Source organism: Somniosus microcephalus, chromosome 6 (genome assembly GCF_052327205.1).
Source record: "Somniosus microcephalus isolate GS21.2 chromosome 6, FLI_Smic_1.0, whole genome shotgun sequence".
Taxonomy (NCBI): domain Eukaryota; kingdom Metazoa; phylum Chordata; class Chondrichthyes; order Squaliformes; family Somniosidae; genus Somniosus; species Somniosus microcephalus.
Window position 1 is genome coordinate 251310628 of NC_140992.1, and position 23262 is coordinate 251333889.

At 46.1% G+C, this 23262-nt stretch overlaps 1 protein-coding gene across 4 annotated transcripts in view; it reads left to right on the plus strand.

Annotated features, from left to right (window-relative positions):
• Positions 1 to 23262, plus strand: part of cmip (c-Maf inducing protein) — a 251793-nt gene that overhangs the window by 139743 nt on the left and 88788 nt on the right. For all 4 annotated transcript variants that reach the window (XM_085991750.1, XM_085991752.1, XM_085991751.1 and 1 more), the window contains exon 4: positions 16788 to 16949. In XM_085991750.1, coding sequence (XP_085847876.1) covers positions 16788 to 16949 — 162 coding nt within the window. The remainder of the gene's footprint in view (positions 1 to 16787; positions 16950 to 23262) is intronic.

Here is a 23262-nt window from a genome sequence, read left to right on the forward strand (position 1 = left end):
AACCACGCTAAGATATTTTTGAGGCCTAGTAATTACTAACATGTTACAACAGTACCTTAATCTGTTTCACATATTTTGTTAATCCCACACTCTGCTGTAATGCAGTGACCTCGACATTTATGAGAACCATTACTAACTCAGTCAACAGCCATAGAACATAAAGTTAACAAATACTGTACTCAGTTGATTTCTGATTTTATAAAAAGGCAGCAACTATTGCCAATGAAGTTGAAATGGTTGCGCATGCGCAGTCTAAGTGGTTGATTTTCCTGAAGCTGTCGGGGAAAAAGGCGGGACTACAACTTTGGGGTTTTAGACCCGCCTACTTCGACGTCCGGCCAATCCATGTGATTTTCCCTTGATTGACCTTGTTGAGCCCGCCCAGCGGGCTCAGCAGGCCAATTAAGGGCCACCCGGCAACAGGTGACGTCACAGACTGCAATTTCATCTGTCAAGAGTTCTTGACAGATGAAATATCAGTGTTTCACAGCTGTTTGAAGCTGTCAAACACTGACAGTCTGAGTTCTAACATTAGTCCTTCTGCACAGACTCTGTTAGAACTCTCAGCAGCACTCAAAGCTGAAAGCTGTCACTTTTCATAGATCGCAGCCGTTCTGCTTTAAATGCCGGTTGAGTGATGGGCTCCCGACGCCTAGAGGAAGAAAGGCTGTTAAGGTAAGTACAGGTAAGTAAAAGTTCTTTACACACTTTAGACACACCAAACACACTTACCTTTGCACTCATGCACCCATCACTCACCTGAACACCGACATCGCGACCCCTCCAAGTCCTTCAAGCCGACGGCCCGCCTGCTCTAACCTGGCGTGGTTTGGAGCCGTCGGGAATCCCTCACGACACCCCTCAAAATAGGGATTAGGCTAAAAACTGCCTGTTAACTACCTGTTAAGAGGCAGTTAATTGGCACTAATCCCTTCCCGCCTGGGGTCGGTGGGTCCCAGTGTGGGGCGGGTACCTGCCGCCCCTGAAATTTGCGTGGGGCGGGGTTTTGGGCGGGATGGTGTCGGGACCCCGAAATTCACGACTTCCCCACCCACACGCCTGAAACCCCGCCTGACGGCTCCAGGAAAATCGACCCCTAAGTGTTTTTTAGGTCATTTGCTTCGCGACTCATGGCCTCTGGGGGAAAAAGCCGGGAATAGAGCGGGCCTTCGGGACTGTAGGAAAAAAAGCCGGGAACAGAGCGGGCCTTCGGGACTGTAGGAAAAAAATCCGGGATCTGAGCGGGCCTTCGGGACTATAGGGAAAAAAAGCCGGGAATAGAGCAGGCCTTCGGGACTGTAGGAAACAAAGCCGGGAATAGAGCAGGCCTTCGGGACTGTAGGAAAAAATGCTGGTAATAGAGCAGGCCTTCGGGACTGTAGGAAAGAAATCCAGGATCAGAGTGGGCCTTCGGGACTGTAGGAAAAAAAGTCGGGAATAGAGTGGGCCTTTGGGGCTGTAGGAAAAAAAGCCGGGAATAGAGCAGGCTCTGTGGGAAAAAAAGTCGAAACATCATCGATATCAGCTTCCAGACTAATGTGCAGAACGCTTCACCACAGCTTCCGGTCATTGGCAGCAGTCGCTGTTAAAGACCTCAGCAACATTCTGATTTTCAAGGAGATAGAGCTGTAACTTAAAATGCCACACAATGTATTGTCAACCTGTTCTAAGTGTTCCATAGCAATATAGTCAAGACTTTAAGGCCAGGGGTATACTCACTAAGTACAAGCCATGCCAAGCCCAAGTCTGGGCATTCGAACCGACAGTTCTGCTTTAGCGAGCCTGCCAGGTTTTGGAGGTGGCCCAACACTGTGTCCAAACTCTCACCTTTTTCTTTTCATTTTGTTTGCTGTTATGGAATCATAGAATAGTACGGCACAGAAGGAGGCCATTCAGCCCATCAAGTCTGCGCTGCCTCTTTTGAAGAGCAATCCAGTCAGTCCCCCTCCCCCGCTCTTTCCCCCTATCCCTACAATTTTTTGTCCTTCAAGTATTTATCCAATTCCCTTTTGAAGGCTACTATTGAATCTGTATCCACCACTCTATCAGGCAGTGAATTCCAAATCCTAACCAGTCATTGCGTAAAAAAGTTTATATAATTAAAATTTACTGTGTAGAACATTTTTATTTCCCTCACTTTAACCCCCCTCCCCCCTCAAAAAAAGCATGCAAGTGTCATTGCATAAATCTCTTTGTGACGTATGAAGGAGGGTCAGCTTTAGGGGCTGGAGTCTGAGCTTGGTTTACACTGCCTAAAGTTTTGCTGAGAATATCTGAAAGTTGGCAACTCTGAGCAATCAGTAAAAAGTAGGAGTCAAAGCTGCTGAAGTGGGCAAGCAGAGATGTAGTTCCAGCCAAGTAGATTTCCCTTCAAAAGTTAACTGTATGTAACCACATTGGAATCATCCGTATGGGGATTTTGGGCAACTGAATGTCCTGCCTTTTCATAGAATCATAGAATCATCAGCACAGAAGGAGGCCATTTGGCCCATCGCATCTGGGATGGCTGCCTGAAAGAGCTACCAATTAGTCTCACTCTGCAAAGATTGGAGCTTTGAACTTTTTTAATTGGAAAAACTGTATGCCGGTTTACAGATTACTGCAATGGTTTACAGGCATTTACAGGAGCATAGATAATGTCTATTGCATAGTTATACCTATTGGTACCGTCGTTGTACATCCTTCAAAATCAGGGTGGCCATGGTGGGATTGGAAGTGGGCATGGAGTCAGACATGGGTACATAGGGGCTGTCCTACCTTTTCTGGGAGTGTTGTTGTGTTGAGTCACTTGTACTGCTGGTAGCAAGTGTTGATACGGTCCCACCATGGACCTTTGAATTTCATCAATGGGCTAGAAATTCATCTCGGGCAGTGGCGCAAAACGGGAGGTATCGGATCGGCTGTGATATGAAGCAGTCAATGGAACTGAACATCAGGCGTTGCGTATTAGAACATAACATAAGAAATAGGAGCAGGAGCAGGCTGTTCGGCCCCTCGAGCCTGCTTTGTCATTTAATGAGATCATGGCTGATCTGATTCTGGCCTCAACTCCAATTTCCTGCCCGCTACCCATAACCCTTGGCTCCCCTGTTGCTCAAAAATCTGTCTATCTCAGCCGTGAATATATTCAATGACTCAGCTGCCACAGCTCTCTGGGGTAAAGAATTCCAAAGATTCACAACACTCTGAGAGAAGCAATTCCTCCTCAGCTCCGTCTTAAATGGGCATCCCCTTATTCTGAGACTGTGCCCCCTCGTTCTAGATTCCCCCATGAGGGGAAACATCCTCTCAGCATCTACCCTGTCCAACTCCCTCAGAATGTTATTGGTTTCAATAAGATCACCTCTCATTCTTCTAAACTCCAATGAGTATAGGCCCAACCTGCTCAACCTTTCCTCATAAGACAACCCTTCCATCCCAGGAATCAACCTAATGAACCTCCTCTGAACTGCCTCCATTGCAAGTATATCCCTCCTTAAATAAGGGGACCAAAACTGTACGCAGTACTCTAGGTGTGGTCTCACCAGTGCCCTATACAGTTGTAGCAAGATTTCCCTACTTTTATACTCTATCCCCCTTGAAATAAAGGCCAACATTCCATTTGCCTTCCACTTACTTGCTGTACCTATATGTTAACTTTTTGTGTTTCATGTACGAGGACACCCAAATCCCTCTGTACCACCACATTCTGTAATCTTTCTCCATTTAAATAATGGCCCAGAAATTCGGGTCTCCACGGGTGAGTACGCATGGGGTACTCACCCGTAGGCCCAATGGAAGTGCCGGTTTCCTGCATGCACTGCGCATGTGTGGGAAACCGGCACTTCCGTTCCCCTGAAAGAAGGGGTTCAGAGTTCGAACGCGTGCGCAGGAGAGGCTGCGCGTGCGCATCGAACTTAGGTATTTTTTGCAGGTTTTCCCGGGAGGGTAAGTCTCCAGAAGTTACACATAAAAAAGCAGTCGCAAGGCCTGCTTTTTACAAGGTAAGTGGTGAATTAATTAAAATTAAAACATTTTTTCCACAGGTTTATTATTTTTAAATACTTTAAAGAAAGGTAAGTTTATTTTTAGCCCCGTTTAGAAAATAAAATAATTTTTTCAAAAATTTAAATTATTGTTTAAAATAGTTATTTCATGTAATTTATAGTTTATTTAAAAAATGTGATAAAAAAAAATTTTTTGTTGAAGATTTAGTGATGTTTTGGGGCCCGTAGTATTTATAAGTTTTGACAGCACTTCCTGTCAAACTTATGAATGGAGCATTCCCTGCTCCGATTGGCTCCCCATGGCCCACGTGATCCCAGGGGACGCATCGAACTAACTGCGCCCCTGGGATACGCAAGCACTGCACGCCGGCAGTTGGAGCAGGCCCAGGATCGGAATTCCACGGGGTCCCACAGCTCAACGGCCGGCGCGCTAGGTAAGTGCAGGTCGGGGGCTTGCACCCGCGGGAAGCCCCCGACCCGAATTTCTGGGCCAATATTTTTCTTTTCTATTCTTCCTACCAAAATAGATAACTTCACATTTTCCCACATTATACTCCATCTGCCAAATTCTTGCCCACTCACTTAACCTATCTATATCCCTTTGCAGACTCTTTGGGCTGGATTTTGTCAATGGGGGCGCGTTGGGGGCGGGACTGCTGGTTTTCGGGTTTCAGTCCACGCCCCCAATGACGTCTGGCTAACCTGCTATTTTCCCTTGACTGACCTTGTTAAGCCCGCCCTGCGGCCAATTAATGGAAAGCCAGTGACAGAGGACGTCAGCGTATGATGTTTCATCTGTCGAAAATTTTTTGACAGATGAATTGTCAGCGTTCGACAGCTTTGAGAAGCTGTTAAACACTGACAATCTCTGTTCTAAGGTGAGCCCTTGCACAAAGACTCACCAAAACCTCTCTCCTCAGCAGAAAGCAGATGGCTGCTACATCTGAGAATGCAGCAGCCATTCTGTCATCTCTGCCGTTGAGATGAGGCACCTCCGGATCCTCAACGGTTGAAGCCTGCAGGAAGAAGCAAAGGTAAGGAAACTTTTTCTAACACTTTACACTCACTTCTCATACTTACCTCTCCACATCACTCCATCACTCACCTCTACAGTGGACTTTTCGACCCCTCTCACCCCCGCAGACCCACTGCTTGCCTCGCTGACCCTGGCGGGGTTTCCTGAAGTCGGGAAGCCCACACTTGCAGGGGTAAAATGGGGATAAGCCTCTTAACTGCCTGCTAACTACCTGTTAATAGGCAGTTAATTGGCACTATTCCTCTTCCCGCCTCGAGGAGACAGGTCTCTGCGCGAGTCGGGGACCCGCCTCCCGGGAAGATGGCACGGAGGCGGGTCGGGAGCAGGGTTGGTACCCACTCCCAGTTTCTGCCATTTTCCCCGCAGCCCCGCCTCCATACCCGCCACCCCAGGGCTGGGAAAACTCCCCCCTTTATGTCCTCCTCACAACTTGCTTTCCCACCTATCTTTGCATCATCCGCAAATTTGGCTCACTTCCTTCATCCAAGTCATTAATATAGATTGAAAGTAGTTGAGACCCCAGCACTGATCCCTGTGGCACCTCACTAGTTATAGTTTGCCATCCTGAAAATGACCCATTTATCCCAACTCTCTGTTTTCTGTTAGTTAGCCAATCCTCTATCCAATCTAATATATTACCTCCAACACCATGAGCTCTTATCTTATGCAGTAACCTTTTATTTGGCACCTTGTTGAATGCCTTTTGGAAATCCAAATACACTACATCTACTGGTTTCCCTTCATCTACCCTGCTCGTTACCTCCTCAAATTACTCTAATAGATTTGTCAAACACGATTTCCCTTTCATAAAACCATGTTGACTCTGATTGTATTATGATTTTCTAAATGCCCTGCTACTACTTAGATGTTAGGCTAACTGGCCTATAGTTTCCTGCTTTCTGTTTCCCTCCTTTTTTGAATAAGGGCATGACATTTGTGGTTTTCCAATCCGCAGGGACTTTTCCAGAGTCAAGGGAATTTTGGAAGATTACAACCAATGCATCCACTATCTCTGTAGCCACTTTTTTTAAGATCCTAGGATGCAGGCCATCAGGTCTAGGGGACTTCTCAGCCTTTCGACCCATAAGTTTGCCTAGCACTTTTTCTTTAGTGATAGTGATTGTTTTAAGTTCCTCCCTCCCTTTTGCCCCTTGATTTTCTACTATTAATGGAATGTTTTTAGTGTCCTCTACTGTGAAGACAGATACAAAATATTTGTTCAATGCCTCTGCCATTTCTTTGTTTCCCATTATAATGGGCGGTCGATCCAATGCCGCCCATTTTGCCCCACCGCCCCAGACGCATTTTTAGGCTAATATCTCAAGCTGGTGTGCCGCTGACTATGTACACTATTAGTTATAGTATCGCTTGTCTCAGCTTGTTCGACTTGCAAAGAACGATTGAAATATAGCAGCAGTCCATAAGAGTTTGTTGAGTGACTTTCACTCAGGATTGAAATGCTTCACTCCAGGAATTTTAATTTACTGATGAGACCAATTCAGCAGATCCCCGGACTGGAGATGATTACAACTGTACTCAGTGCAAGAATCAGTTCCTTGGTTCGAATTCTCCCACTTCACTGGCCAAGCCCATATTAAAGTTCTAGTTTAAAATCCCAACATATAGAATTGGCAAGAATTACTTACAGCTTCAAAAAAGCTAAGACAGAGCCCCAGAAAGCTGAAAAAGGCTATTAACATAAACTTATCACATATGAAAACAAGTAACAACACTGAAAGTGCAAAGGGACACAGTTTTGTAACTTAAGCTGTAGTTAGTTTGCCTCACTCATTATTGGATAAAAGAAACATAAGTGTGTAAATGCTGGCACTCCCATTCCTCTGCTCCTCAGTTAATGCTGCCACTCTCCTCCCTCTCCACCCCTCAGTGAATACTGCCACTCTCCATCCTCTCCACCCCTCAGTGAATACTGCCACTCTCCATCCTTTCCACCCCTCAGTTAATGCTGCCACTCTCCATCCTCTCCACCCCTCAGTGAATGCTGCCACTCTCCATCCTCTCCACCCCTCAGTTAATGCTGCCACTCTCCATCCTCTCCACCCCTCAGTGAATACTGCCACTCTCCATCCTCTCCACCCCTCAGTTAATGCTGCCACTCTCCATCCTCTCCACCCCTCAGTGAATACTGCCACTCTCCATCCCTCAGTGAATACTACCACTCTCCATCCTCTCCACCCCTCAGTTAATACTGCCACTCTCCATCCTCTCCACCCCTCAGTGAATACTGCCACTCTCCATCCTCTCCATCCCTCAGTGAATACTGCCACTCTCCATCCTCTCCACCCCTCAGTTAATACTGCCACTCTCCATCCTTTCCACCCCTCAGTGAATACTGCCACTCTCCTCCCTCTCCACCCCATCAGTGAATACTGCCACTCTCCTTCCTCTCCACCCCTCAGTTAATTCTGCCACTCTTCGTTCTTTCCTCCCTCCCAAAGTGCTGCACCAAGTACTATTTTCCTATCTCCCAAAAATACTGCTCCCAGCTTCTCCCTCTTCACCCACCAACCTGGCACCACTCCTTGCTTCTCCTCAAGCACAACTCTGTACTTCATTGACTGTAAAGCGCTTTGAGATGTCCGGTGGTCATGAAAGGCGCTATATAAATGCAAGTCTTTCTTTCTTTCTCTCCTATCTTTATTCCTTCAAATATCACTCCTCTTACCTCCCCTTTCTGCTTCCCCCCTCTTCCCCGATGCACCACTCTCGGCTGCTCACCTCTCCTCTACCAAAGGCATGGACTGCTCCGGAGCTCCGAACTTCTTTGTTCCTGCTGTATGTGATTCCTACTGCTGTGGCCGGGAATTCCTGATCTTGTCAGCAATCCCACTTATAGTGTGTGGCGATAAGAATCACTTGCAGCGCAGCGGCAGTGGGATGCTGCAAATCCAGAGCAGCGCTGTGAAAGGAGGAGGCTGATCATCGGTGATTTTTAGTCTGCCGGTACAGAAATGTAAACAGTGCCCCCAAAACACTGAGGTCCAGAAGTCGGTTCGCGCTCAACTTCGGGCATGAACCCGATGGTGACCATGAACTACTGCGGCGAATCTGATGCGCCAGAGGGCCACGCAAACTTGGTCCTCTTGCATCATCAGGTCGTGACCGGCGTGCTGGGGAACACCAGTCGTGTCTCGAGAGGAAGAGCACCGGTCGTGAAGAAGATGGAGCTGGGCCAGTGGGGCGCTGGCTCTGGACCTATGGTCAGTCTGGGATGGGGAGGGGAAGGAGATCAGAAAGGGGGGCGAGCGGTGGCTGGCAGAGGCCGTAGTTTTAATATGGACCCAGGAGGAGCACTTTTACCAGAATGTGGAGCCAGGAAGAGTAAATTGATTATCTTTTTGGTGACAGCCTCCTGTAGTACCTTTAAAGACCATTGGTTTGCTGGCTGTGCACCTGAGAAAATGGACCACAGGGTGAACGGCCCATGCTCTGGTCAAGCGCCAACCAGTTTCACAAAGGGGCCTGAAGTAGGCTTTAGGACCCCTAATTTGCATAGGCAATGGGCCTTATGCCTGTTTCAGGCAGACACCCTGAATGACTGCAGGGCGCCTTAACCAATGTAGCATGCACTTCCAGCGCAGACAGTGCCAGCTGTGGCTCAGTTGGTAGCACCCTCACCTCTGAGTCAGAAAGTTGTGGGTTCAAGTCCCACTCCAGAGACTTGAGCACAAAAATCTAGGCCGACACTTCAGTGCAGTGCTGAGGGAGTGCTGCACTGTTGGAGATGCCGTCTTTCAGATGAGATGTTAAACTAAGGCCCCGTCTGCCCTCTCAGGTGGACATAAAAGATCCCATAGCACTATTTCGAAGAAGAGCAGCGGAGTTATTCCTGGTATCCTGGCCAATATTTATCCCTCAATCAACATAACAAAAACAGATTATCTGGTCATTATCACAGTGCTGCTTGTGGGAGCTTGCTGAGCGCAAATTGGCTGCCACGCTTCCTACATTACAACAGTAGGAAATGCAGCAGCCAACACGTCAAAAACGACTTCATTGGCTGTAAAGCGCTTTGGGACGTCCGGTGGCCGTGAATGATGCTTTCTTTCTTTCAAATTGGACTCTTCATTGTCTGTTTTTCAGCCGAAAAATGAGTGCTGCGTGATCCAATTTCTTGGCCCACATGTCCACATCAAACACGGATGGTTAGCATATATCTGCAAATCTTTGCAAGAACATACCTGCCCTTTTTCATTGCCGTTTGTTGCTTTGTTTTTTACTTGTTACAACAGATCACAGTATTGGCCAGATAGCGCTCATACACGGCTGTGTCTCTCATCTGCTGACAATAGAACAAAAATCTTAGAGGACAATGTTATTACATTAGTGGAAGGTCATCTATATTGAAGTAAGCTCTCACTTGTATGTAACGAAGCTAATAGCAATGTTACTTATTTGACACAAAGTAATACTTTTTTTAGCAACTCTGATTTTAAGGGTGATGTCAGGGAGTTTCCAAGCTGGTTAACTTCCTGGAACTACCTCCAATAAATTACTCCATAAACAGCTCAAACCCAGGTTTACCCCGGGCAATCAAAGCGTCAGAAAGATCTCTCGAATGATTATAAATCTGTGGGATAGAACCTCTTCAATACTGGATAGTTGCTGAATTACTTCAGGGAAACCGAGATGGAAAGGGCGACTGCTTTGGCGTATCAACATTCGTCGCCACTAGGCTGCCGTAGTTATTTTCCAATGTTACGTGAATGTCTGTGTGTTCTGTTCTCGTTGGTAGAGTGGGGCTTTTTTTTGATTCATTTTCCAAACTGCTGTTCAGTCAGCGCTGTACCCGGAGAGTATTTTCTGTTTCGCTAAAATGAAAAGCTCAGTGTCGCTGCTTTTTTTCCCGTTCACCAGGCAAGCACTGTTTTGCTTGTCAATAGTTCCTCTGCTGCCATCTCTTTAATTATCCCACGCGCATACACAGCTCCTGAGCTTGGAAGTTCGTAAGATTTGTTGGGGGAGCATGTAGGAGCTCTTCCTAAACATAGAAGCATGTGCAGGTAGGGCCAAATGAAGTAGGATGGGAGGAGGCTCGTGTGCAGCCAAAACACCGGCACAGACCAGTTGGGCTGAATGTCCTGTTTCTGCGCTGTAAATTCCATGTAATTCCCCACCCCATAATCATAATGAGCATACAGTGCTAGAATACTCCATATTGATTCTGCACTGTGGCTGCCTTTTTGCTTACAGGACCCTGGTTGGAACATGGTGGAGGTCCCTCAGCCATGATGATGTCCACTGTCCACCGCCTCTCCAGTCTGAGAATGACACTCTCGCAATTTCCTCAAATGGCGAAACTGTCACGTTACACCTAAACCTATGCCAATCATGCCGTTGGAAACTTGCGGTGAAATTTCCTGACAATCTCATTAGCATATGCCAGAACGTAAAAACCGCCATAAAACAAACAAAAATCAGCATAAACAATTGGGGCCTGAAGATAGCATGGAATTTACGTCACATGCCTTCTCTTATGTATGAAAATGAAATGTTGAAAGCCATCAGACCATCCTTAATGTACGTTAGACACAGATGTTTACGACAACGCAATTGTGTAAGCATTTCAATTTGTAAAAGCAACTCCTTATGATGCCGTAACAATTCATTCAAAGTTCCAGAAAAGGTCTCAGCAAGGAAAACATTTTAAAAAGTGCTATAAAAGTCAGCATGTAATACTAGAAATATGACTTGGGTCCTGCTGTGCCTATAGACTTAGTCGTAAGTTTATGCTCATTCAGAACTGCTGCAGGAAACTCGCGTTCGCTCGTCTTTTGCATGGGGTGGGGCTATGTTAATGAGCGGCAGAAGGTTTCGGCGGCGTTTTCACTGAATGGCGACAATGGTCGAGGAAATTCAGGCGTAGCATAAAAATGGCTAAAAGCCTCTTATGCCCGAACTTCCTTGATCCGTGTTTACACCGTTATTTCAGCGCCAGTATTCAGGAAATTCCGGACCAGGGCCTTTAACCTAATATAAAGGAAAAGTTATACTAGACTAATGCCATGGCTGTCCTTATCATCATTATATTGCACGAATAATTATTTGGAGATCTTTTAATTACAGCAGTGGCCTTTGTGTAGCGCCATCTTGTGTGTATGTCTTGGGAGATCAATAAACCCTGTTAGGACCACTCACGCACCATGTGTAACTGCAGCAATTATCCAGCAGAACATGAGCACGCTCATCTTTGAAAGCAAGTGTAAGAAGTCACACAACACCAGGTTATAGTCCAACAGCTTTATTTGAAATCACAAGCTTTCGGAGCGCTGCTCCTTTGTCACCTTGTGATTTCAAATAAAGCTGTTGGACTATAACCTGGTGTTGTGTGACTTCTTACATTTGTCCACCCCAGTCCAACACCGGCATCTCCACACCTTGAAAGCAAGTGACCGAGATAACTATTGTGAGCCACAATACATATGACCAAGCCACATTCAGTTAATATAATGCCTTGGTCCTGCAAACCCTAGACAATAATATTTTCCATTTCCTTTTGTAGTGTAAGGGCAATTTACACTTACCACTCTCAATGGCACTATAATTATGAGAGGAATGCAAAGTAGACATGAATGAACAAAAGCCCAGGCAAATAGGAGTGGTTTACCTAAGGTCACTTTTTTGTGTTACACCCACAGCTTTGGTCATAGATAAAAAATTATTTCATAAATGCAGTGCAATGTTTTGCCTCAGAAAGAAAGGGTTAAGAGGGAGGTAAAATTTGAGAGAGGCTATTCTTTCTTGTGTTATTTACATTCCCCCAAATTAACATTGAATTACCAAGTGGGACAGAGCTTAGAAGAACTAGAACAAATATTCAACCAGTAACCTAGAACTCTAACCAGCTACCCACTGGCTCATTGTTCACCCCTTCTGTTATCGGATGGAGCCGCCGCACAGTAAACATTTCAATCTTTTTCCTCTATTGGTCAAATCCACTATCACTTCTTTCTGAAAAGTGGATACTTAGAGCAGGATTTTTTGGGTGCATTCTCTGAGACAAAAAAGAAAAAAAAACTTGCATTAATATAGCGCCGTTCACAACCTCAGGACGTTCCAAAGCGCTTGACAGCCATTGAAGTATTTTTGAAGTGTATTCACTGTTGTAATGTAGGAAATGCAGCAGCCAATTTGTGCACAGCAAGCTCCCACAAACAGCAATGTGATAATGACCAGATATCAGATACAGCCAGTACTTGGTTTTAAAAGCAAATTATCTGTATGAAATTTGCATATATTTGGATTCATCAAAATGACAAAGCATTGAGTAACTGTGCACTCTGACTGAATGCTCCTTAGGAACTAAAGGGAAAGAACTAAGACTCACTTAACCATTCAGAGCCGTTCCAGACTGGATTTGAATTTGATTCCTCAGAGGGGTATAGACTGATGCATTTATGCCATCTAATGGACACAGTTTTCTGGCTGTTGTCTTGCCAAAACTGTTGCTGGGTTTATGTAAAAAAAAAAATTGCAGGAACTTCAAAGCCTTATTTGGAAAGGATTGCAAAAGCAAGTTCATCACTACTAAGTTCTAAATCTCATTTTATGTGTCCAGTGAATTGTCTATTGTTAAATGTACAAAACATAATTTTTCTTTGGCAAACACCTGGAGCTGTCAATAATCCATGCGTAACGTGTTGAAATTTTTTCAGCCAAGCTTCATAGCATATCGCACCAAAAAAAAGATAAATAGACACTTTGCAACTATATGCCTACAAAAATGTCATACTGCTTCATAATAAAATGCTGATATAAATTTTTTAAAGGCAGATGCCCTAACGTGAAAAGATCTCCCTCCACCAACCCCTGAATTATAATAATGCAAACAGTATCTTTTTTGTTAAATATGTGGCATATCTAGGACCACTGGCTGCTGCCAGTTATGGCCTGTGATCCTGGTAATACTCACTGGCTCAATGTCCATTCAAAAGGTAAACAAATACACGTGGGTGATGATTGGATTATCAGTCCACTGCTGCTAAACAGCCTGTGACAATGTGCGGTGCTGATTTCATTTAGTGATGTGCAAACACAGCACCAGATTTCAGTCGCCCTTCCTCCCCTCCTTAGGAGGGGATGCCTCACTTTCTGTTGTGTTAACTGGCCTTATGTTGGCACTGTTTTGATTCGGTTCCGGGAGACCAGCGCCTGCAAGCCAGTTCCTGGAGTTCACTCTGCTAATTCCCTGTTGGCCGCAGCAGACTTGCAGGACCAGCTTGTATGGCGCTACACCATTGCTGCGGGGATAAAAGAGCCGGATTTAGCAACATAAACACTGGAAACCTGCTCACAGCCATTAGTGGCCTAGAATCCAAACTAAAATTATGTCAATATAAAAACAACTGTTGAGGAGGTAAAGAGAGCCAAATGAACAGTGCAATACAGCAAGTATAACACTTGAGATGGGCATTGTGGAGGAAGTATGGCACAGACCAGAGACTGGTACTGTGGAGGCAGTATGGCACAGACCAGAGACTGGTACTATGGAGGAAGTATGGCACAGACCAGAGACTGGTACTGTGGAAGAAGTATGGCACAGACCAAAGACTGGTACTGTGGAGGAAGTATGGCACAGACCAGAGACTGGTACTGTGGAGGAAGTATGGCACAGACCAGAGACTGGTACTGTGGAGGAAGTATGGCACAGACCAGAGACTGGTACTGTGGAGGAAGTATGGCACAGACCAGAGACTGGTACTGTGGAGGAAGTATGGCACAGGCCAAAGACTGGTACTGTGGAGGATGTATGTCACAGACCAGAGACTGGTACTGTGGAGGAAGTATGGCACAGACCAGAGACTGGTACTGTGGAGGAAGTATGGCACAGACCAGAGACTGGTACTGTGGAGGAAGTATGGCACAGACCAGAGACTGGTACTGTGGAGGAAGTATGGCACAGACCAGAGACTGGTACTGTGGAGGAAGTATGGCACAGACCAGAGACTGGTACTGTGGAGGAAGTATGGCACAGACCAGAGACTGCTACTGTGGAGGAAGTATGGCACAGACCAGAGACTGCTACTGTGGAGGAAGTATGGCACAGACCAGAGACTGCTACTGTGGAGGAAGTATGGCACAGACCAGAGACTGGTACTGTGGAAGAAGTATGGCACAGACCAGAGACTGGTACTGTGGAGGAAGTATGGCACAGACCAGAGACTGGTACTGTGGAAGAAGTATGGCACAGACCAAAGACTGGTACTGTGGAGGAAGTATGGCACAGACCAAAGACTGGTACTGTGGAGGATGTATGGCACAGACCAGAGACTGGTACTGTGGAGGAAGTATGGCACAGACCAGAGACTGGTACTGTGGAAGAAGTATGGCACAGACCAAAGACTGGTACTGTGGAGGAAGTGTGGCACAGACCAGAGACTGGTACTGTGGAGGAAGTATGGCACAGACCAGAGACTGCTACTGTGGAGGCAGTATGGCACAGACCAGAGACTGCTACTGTGGAGGAAGTATGGCACAGACCAGAGACTGCTACTGTGGAGGAAGTATGGCACAGACCAGAGACTGCTACTGTGGAGGAAGTATGGCACAGACCAGAGACTGGTACTGTGGAGGAAGTATGGCACAGACCAGAGACTGCTACTGTGGAGGAAGTATGGCACAGACCAGAAACTGCTACTGTGGAGGAAGTATGGCACAGACCAGAGACTGGTACTGTGGAGGAAGTATGGCACAGACCAGAGACTGCTACTGTGGAGGAAGTATGGCACAGACCAGAGACTGGTACTGTGGAGGAAGTATGGCACAGACCAGAGACTGCTACTGTGGAGGAAGTATGGCAAGGACAATGGTCATTCTTATCTTCACAGAAAAATGAGTTTCCAAACAACCTTTGCACTACTTCCAGCACTTTTATTTTCATTGATTCTGTTATGTGGTCGACGGGAGGTGAGAAGTGGCAGGGAATTGGCCTGCTCAATTGTTATTGCTATTTGTGGCTGTTTGTCATCGGCTCTCCTCTAACATAACTGGAGAGTTGCAAAAGTACAGTAACAAATGTCTTTAAATTAGAACTTTGAGATTCACTCACCAGATATCAGTCAAAATACTTCTTTTGTCCTTTGGCACATAAAATACAGTTAATATTGTTCACCGTGATTGACAAAAATTGTTTTACTGTCGGTGGTTATTTTGGAAGTGCCTTTAGAATTGAAGACAATTGTGGATTCAGACAACTTTTAGAAAAACACAGCAACACTGCAAGACAGTAACTAACAAAGGGCATGCATTGTTTAGCTGGGCTTTAAATTGAGATGTCAGGTTTCACTGAGGCCAATTAGAGCGCCTCCATCACTACTTCAGCTGAGATTGAGAAAGTCAGCACAGTATTATTCATGTAATATTCAGGTGAAATGTTACTGGGGATTGAACCTGGAACATTCCTGGTGCGTGTGACTGTACTACACATTTGATGCATTTACCCAGAGAGCTAGCAGGAACCGCATGTTCCATTTTAATATTTGGTCAAGTCTATATGTTTAAGGAGTAATTTTACGAGCCTGCACTGCTGATGAGCAACTTCACCCACCAGCATTGCAAATCATAACTTTGGGTGTACACTGCCCACAATTTTCCGACCACCCACTTCATAAAATTACCCCCTTGGCGTTTTCGCCCTGGCTTAGAGGATTTTCAAAAATACCAGCTCTACAGAATTGTACTAACGTGGGCCATTTGCATGAGATCATGACCTCCAGGTTAACAGGACGGTTTTATTTAGGTTACGTGTTACTGGGGATGAACTCATCGGATCGAATAGTCTTGCCCATCAGGTGTATAGTAGATGTATAATGAAAATCCTTATTGGGGCTTATGAGCTAATCCATAAGTTCCCCTGGGCGGACTTGGTTAAGTGTTTGTAATAATAAACATTGGGTTATTTAAGAGGGAAAATTGTGCACAGATCACAAGCTGGTCACGGTGTCATTCTACCCATAGTCCACAGTGGAAAGAAGGAGCAATGGTTGGTAAAGAGAAGCAATTTTAGAAGCTGGGACTCCCATTGCTGCAGTTCTGTACACTGTTAAGCTATTCAAATGTTACATTTTTCAAGGGAGTTCAGTTTCTCTTTAACAAAATTCAGCTGGCTCATTGTAGAACAAGAGTGAGCTGTTGTAGGCTATTACTCTGAATAGAGCTTGAGCATGCACAGAGTATGTTTAAGCTCCTCCCCATACTGTGTTGAGTAGTATAACAGAATGGCACTAGGTTTCACTCTCTGTCTACATTAATGTCAGTGCATCCTCAAAGTCAATACTTTACCAATGTAACTTTGGTGACTGCCTAACATTTTGACAAGGTTCATTGTGGGGATCACATATTCAGATGGTCAATAATTTGAATTGATGATGTGGACGCACCTCCTCCCACACAGAAGGACTGTCAACCCTCCTTAAAAGGGGTATGAAAAAGTTACTTGCCAAACAATTTGTTTACTTGCTTGCAAACACAAAACGCAACCACATAAATTGTGTCAAAATGCAACACTGGACTGTAACAAAAATGTGGAATGGCTCCTCTGTCTCATCCCTCTGCCCAAACAAAAACCGGTTTGCCCAACCCTTGCCCATGAATTTGATGCCCAGTTTTAAGGCCTCAATCATAAGATCAAATGGCTTGCCAAACTAAATGGAAATCTTTGTAACATTCATTTCTTCGACCTTCATCTCAAGTTTCAAGGGCTCTCCGTTTTCTCATTAATTTTTTTTTCTTGTCCTTCCTTTCAGAAAAAGATTTACAAGTACAAAAAGGTACTTAGTAACCCGAGTCGCTGGGAGGTTGTGTTGAAGGAGATTCGGACTCTGGTGGACATGGCACTTTTCTCACCACTTCAGGATGATTCCATTCACCAAGCACCACTGGAGATAGTCTCTAAACTCCTCTCAGAGGTATGGACCAACTAAAAGTCAATCAAGATGATTTGGAGGTTGGGAAAGTGGGCAGGTTTTGGCACAGGTCATGTCAATTCAAATTAAGGTGATTTCTGGTGCTTGTTTTAGTATGTGAGAGCTACCAATGGCGGTGAAGGCTTTGAAATGAAATGGAGGAAGGACTATCTTGTTAACCCGTTACTGACATCAAAGGGCAGATTTTGCTGACCCTTGTTTCTGTGGCATGCCCATTTTGCCAGGTCTTTGTCCAATGTCTCCTCTAAGCTGCGTGGCCGTGCGATTGCGCAGCATTCTGAACAGTCCCGCGCAGGACACTTGCCCGCTTTTCCATTGTAAGTACCGTTCATGCGCAGAAATTTAAAGGGACCGCGCAATAAAAGAAGCAGGCCGCGCAGAACAAAGTGCAGCTCACAGGGAACGTTATCTCTGTCCCTTTTTGGTTGCCTTGGTGATTTCTGGGGCTTCACTGGGGGGGTTGGGAGCTGGGCCTGCACCTGCCGTAAATGCAGACCCATCACTGAAATGCAAATGAGACGGGCGGGGTGTTCCCAGCCTGCTGACTTATTTTCCTCGCGCAAAGCTCACTGAGCACCCACGCCCAGTGAAACATGGTGCTGTGGCCTGACGCTGGACCTTCACCAGCTCGGGGTGCTGTGGGCAGGCCAAAGACAAGAAGGTAAGTGTCCATTTGGATTTTCTCCAACCCTTCCAGAATGGAACTTGAAACGCCATAGCATACAAGGCTACGGACCAAGTGCTGGAAAATGCGATTAGAATAGACAGGGCTTGATGGGCCAAAGGGCCTCTTTCCGTGCTGTATAACTCTATGGGGGAAAAATTCAGTATCGCCCCGTTTGGCCGCCATTATCGGCCGTGTGCAAAGTTTAGCGCCTGGCGCTAATTATCGCCCCCGACAGCAAACTTGGCTTTTATCGCCCCTGGAGGTGATTGCAGCACTAAATCAGGTGCTTCACACCTGTCTTAAGGCGCAAAGGCCGAGGAGCGAGGCACTACTTCAGAGCACTGGCGAAGCAAGGAAGGGCAAATCAAAATCAACCTGCAAAGTGCTGCTCAGTACTCAAAACTGCTTCACACAGCGTTGAATCTCTCCAGCAGTCTCTCTCTCTCTCTCAGAATGCGTGGTGCAAAAATGTCACCGACAAAAAAAGGCAGGAAGCGGTCGCCTTTAAATAGCGCTCCCCTTGTCCCTTTCTGACAGCATAATGCTCCCCGCAACCTGTCGTTGCTAGCGGCAGGGGGCACCATTCAATATCTGGTCAGGAGTGCTAACGGGGCGTTGTGCACTCGACTGACGTCACAATCTGCCGGCACAGGAGATCGTGGCGGTAGTGTTTAGCACCGCCGCAAAATGTCCAGTTAATTTTGCGAGCAGCACAAACATCGCCGTGCCAGTTGCTTTGCGCCCCATTAGCGCCCTCTTAAGGCGCTAACGGGAGGCGCAAACAACTGAATTTTTCCCCCTATGACTCTATGGTCAGAGTTAATCGGGGCCTTCTGGCTGCTTAAACTTCATGGGGTCGATTTTCCTGGAGCCGTCAGGCAGGGTTTCAGGCGTGTGGGTGGGGAAAATCCCGAATTCGGGAGTCCCGACACCATCCCGCCCAAAACCCCACTCCACACAAGTTTCAGAGGCGGCGGGTACCCGCCCCGCACTGGGACCCGCCGACCCCAGGCGGGAAGGGATTAGTGCCAATTAACTGCCTGTTAACAGGTAGCTAACAGGCAGTTTTTAGCCTAATCCCTATTTTGAGGGGTGTCGTGTGGGATTCCCGACGGCTCCAAACCACGCCAGGTTAGAGCAGGCGGGCCGTCGGGTTGAAGGAGTTGGAGGGGTCACGATTTCGGTGTTCAGGCGAGTGATGGGTACATGAGTGCAAAGGTAAGTGTGTTTGGTGTGTCTAAAGTGTGTAAAGAACTTTTACTTACCTGTACTTACCTTAACAGCCTTTCTTCCTCTAGGCGTCAGGAGCCCATCACTCAGCCAGAATTTAAAGCTGAATGGCTGCGATCTGTGAAAAGTGACAGCCTTCAGCTTTGAGTACTGCTGAGAGTTCTAACTGAGTCTGTGCAGAAGGACTCATGTTAGAACGCAGACTGTCAGTGTTTGGCAGCTTCAAACAGCTGTGAAACACTGATATTTCATCTGTCAAGAACTCTTGACAGATGAAATTGCAGTCTGTGACGTCACCTGTTGCCGGGTGGCCCTTAATTGGCCTGCTGAGCCCACTGGGCGGGCTCAACAAGGTCAATCAAGGGAAAATCGCGCGGATTGGCCAGACGTCGATGTAGGCGGGTCTGAATCCCGAAAGTTGTAGTCCCGCCTCCTTCCCGACAGCTTCGGGAAAATCGACCGCCATGGCTCTTCTGCCAGGGCTGTGCCTGTGCTGCGGATGCCCCCTGGCCATGTTGATACCCTGGACCAGGAACTACTGGTGGTCCTAGGCCTGTCCCGCACCAGAGCAAAGCGGACCCAGGAAATTCTACCTTTAAATGTAGAGGCACTGCAACAGACCATCAAGGATTTTTTAAACTCTTATTTTTAAAGTTTCATAAAAGTACTTGGGATCAGTTCTAGCTACATTACAAAACCAAAATACTGCAGATGTTGGAAATTTTAAATAAAAACAGAAAATGCTGGAAATACTCAGCAGGTCAGGCAGCATCTGTGGAGAGAGAAACAGAGTTAACGTTTCAGGTCAATGATCTTTCGTCAGAACTGGAAAAAAGTTAGAGATGTAACAGATTTTAAGCAACTGCAGGGGCAGGGAAAGGGGGGAGGGGAGGAAAGAACAAAAGGGAAGGACTGTGATAGGGTGGAAGGCTCGAGAAATTAAATGACAAAAGGGATGATGGTGCAAGGCAAAAGGAGATGGTAATGGGACAAGTAAAGAAACAAAAGATGAGTCTCGAAGAGGTGTAAATGGGAATAGCAGAATCAGCAACAGCTGCCGACTGAAAAATTGGGGGCAGAGGTTATGATCTGAAATTGTTGAAAACTCAATTTTGAGTTCGAAAGGGTGTAAAGTGCCTAATCGAAAGAGGTGCTGTTCCTCGAGCTTACGTCGAGCTTCATTGGAACAGTGTAGGAGGCCGAGGACCGAGAGGTCTGAGTGGGAGTGGAGAGGAGAATTAAAGTGACAGGCGACCGGAAGCTCGGGATCACCCTTGCGGACTGAACGGAGGTGTTCCGCAAAGTGGTTACCCAATCTGCGTTTGGTCTCCCCAATGTAGAAGAGATTGCATCGTGAGCAGCGAATACAGTATCCTAAATTGCAAGAAGTATAAGTAAATCGCTATTTCACCTGGAAGGAGTGTTTGGGGCCCTGGATTATGGGAAGGGAGGAGGTAAAAGGGCAGGTGTTGCACCTCCTGCGCTTGCACGGGAAGGTGCCGTGGGAAGGGGAAGGGGTGTTGGGGTGATAGACGAGTGGACCAGGGTGTCGCGGGGGGAACGGTCTTTTTGGAAGGCTGAAAGGGGGAGAGGGGACGATGTGTTTGGTGGTGGGATCACGCTGGAGGTGGCGGAAATGGCAGAGGATGATCCGTTGAATGTGGAGGCTGGTGGGGTGAAAGTGAGGACAAGGGGAACCCTATCATGGCTCTGTGAGGGAGGGGAAGGGGTGAGAGCAGAAGTACGGGAAATAGAACGGATACGGTCAAGGGCCATGCCAACCACAGTAGAAGGGAATCCTCAGTTGAGGGAAAAGGAAGACATATCGGAAGCAGTAGTATGGAAGGTGGCATCGTCAGAACAGATGCGACGGAGATGGAGAAACTGGGCTAATGGATGCGGGGTGGGAGGAAGTGTAGTCAAGGTAACTGCAGGAGTCAGTGGGCTTAGAGTGGATGTTGGTCGATAGCCTATGCCCAGAAATGGAGACAGAGAAGTCAAGGAAGGGAAGAGTCGGAAATGGACCATGTGAAGGTGAGGGAAGGGTGGAAATTGGAAGCAAAGTGAATGAAATTTTCTAGTTCAGGGCGAGAGCAGGAAATGGCACCGATACAGTCATCAATGTACCGGAAAAAGAGGTAAAGTGGGGGGGGCGACCTGAGTAGGACTGGAACAAAGAATGTTCCACATATCCCACGAAAAGGCAGTCATAGCTAGGACCCATGCGGGTTCCCATAGCAACACCTTTTATTACTAGCTATATTACAGTTGGGTGAATATATGTGAGACTATTTGCTCAAGGTTCTCTTGTATTGGTTGCCAAAATTCAAATTGCCTGCAAATAAGTGGCTTTGAAACACAATGGTACTGCAGTTTCTGCATATTTTGTCATATTTTCACAGTACAATAATCCAAACTGCAGTATAATTGCACTATTTGAAGCAGAACATGTGAGTTCTCCCAATTTTATAAGGTCTATGTATATATTTATATTAACCTATATATTCCTGTATATTTCAAAAAGTTCGGCATTGTCTTTTGTCTGTGGTTGTGTCATTAGTAACCTACTATTATCGAGCAATGTATGCCGAGTGCATCAGCGTAGCAAGCATCACACATCATAAGAATAATGCTTGTTACTCTTAGCCTATATTTGTGAGTAAAATTGACAGAAATAGGCCCACAGTTCTGCAAGATGAGAATGGCTTTTGATTTTGATGCTGAATATTGCTTATATTAATCTTATATTAATTTTATCAATATTGCTCTCAATGGGTGATTTAAGTTCTCCCCCCCTCCCCTCTTCTATTTCTAATTATAATGTATATCTACCTCCAGTTCTGTACAAAAAAAGCTCTTATGCAGTCCTGCACTCCCTTCGATGTTAGGCACTCTGCCTGTTTGGGGGAGGGGGGGTTGCAAAATAATGCAATATTTGTATATTCCAAATGCAAGATTCTTCATTTCTAACTTGGCATTCCATGCACCAGCCTGGTGAATAAATTGACTAATGTCTCCCACATTTTTTGTTGGACTCAAACATCCACCACACCTCGAGCTCAGCCAAGTCTTCCCACTAATAAATAATAAGGATTTATAAGAAGTCCCATTATAAAAAAAATGATTTAACAAAAACAGAGAACTTGTTTTCACTTTCGTATTCTCACAACAAAAGCTTCTTTATTTTCTTCAACCGAATTGCATTTTTGTTTTAATTTATAGTAATTATTAAGTGTCCTAGGCCCAACCATCTTCAGCTGCTTCATCAATGACCTTCCCTCCATCATAAGGTCAGAAATGGGGATGTTCGCTGATGACTGCACAATGTTCAGTGTCATTCGCAACGCCTCAGATAATGAAGTAGTCCATGCCCGCGTGCAACAAGATCTGGACAACGTTCAGGCTTGGGCTGATAAGTGGCAGGCAACATTCGCGCCACAGAAGTGCCAGGCAATGACTATCGCCAACAAGCGAGAGTCTAACCACCACCCCTTGACATTCAATGGCATTACCATTGCCGAATCCCCTACCATCAACATCCTGGGGGTCACAATTGACCCGAAACTTAACTGGACCAGCCACATAAATACTGTGGCAACAAGAGCAGGTCAGAGGCTAGGTATTCTGCGGCGAGTGTCTCACCTCCTGACTCCCCAAAGCCTTTCCAACATCTACAAGGCACAAGTCAGGAATGTGATGGAATACTCTCCACTTGCCTGGATGAGTGCAGCTCCAACAACACTCAAGAAGCTCGACACCATCCAGGACAAAGCAGCCCGCTTGATTGGCACCCCACCCACCACCTTAAACATTCACTCCCTCCACCACCAGCGTACCGTGGCTGCAGTGTGTACCATCTACAAGATGCACTGCAGCAACTCGCCAAGGCTTCTTCAGCAGCACCTCCCAAACCCGCGACCTCTTCCACCTAGAAGGACAAGGACAGCGGGCGCATGGGAACACCACCACCTCCAAGTTCCCCTCCAAGTCTCACACCATCCTGACTTAGAAATATACCGCCGATCCTTCATCGTCGCTGGGTCAAAATCCTGGAACTCCCTCCCTAACAACACTGGGAGTACCATCACCACACGGACTGCAGCGGTTCAAGAAGGTGGCTCACCACCACCTTCTTAAGGGCAATTAGGGATGGGCAATAAATGCTGGCCTTGCCAGCGATGCCCAGATCCCATGAACGAATAAAAAAAAAAAAAATTATATGTCTGAAAGTTCTAACTTTGCATGCTTTCTTTCTACTTTTTTCTTTTTCTTTCTCTTTGTCACAATTTTCTGCACATTTCTAATATGAATGGGATGGAGGGGACTTAGGAGGGAAAATTAGCTCGCGCCCCTTTGTGGTGATATTCTATTAAAGAATATGCAATGGTGCATCATATA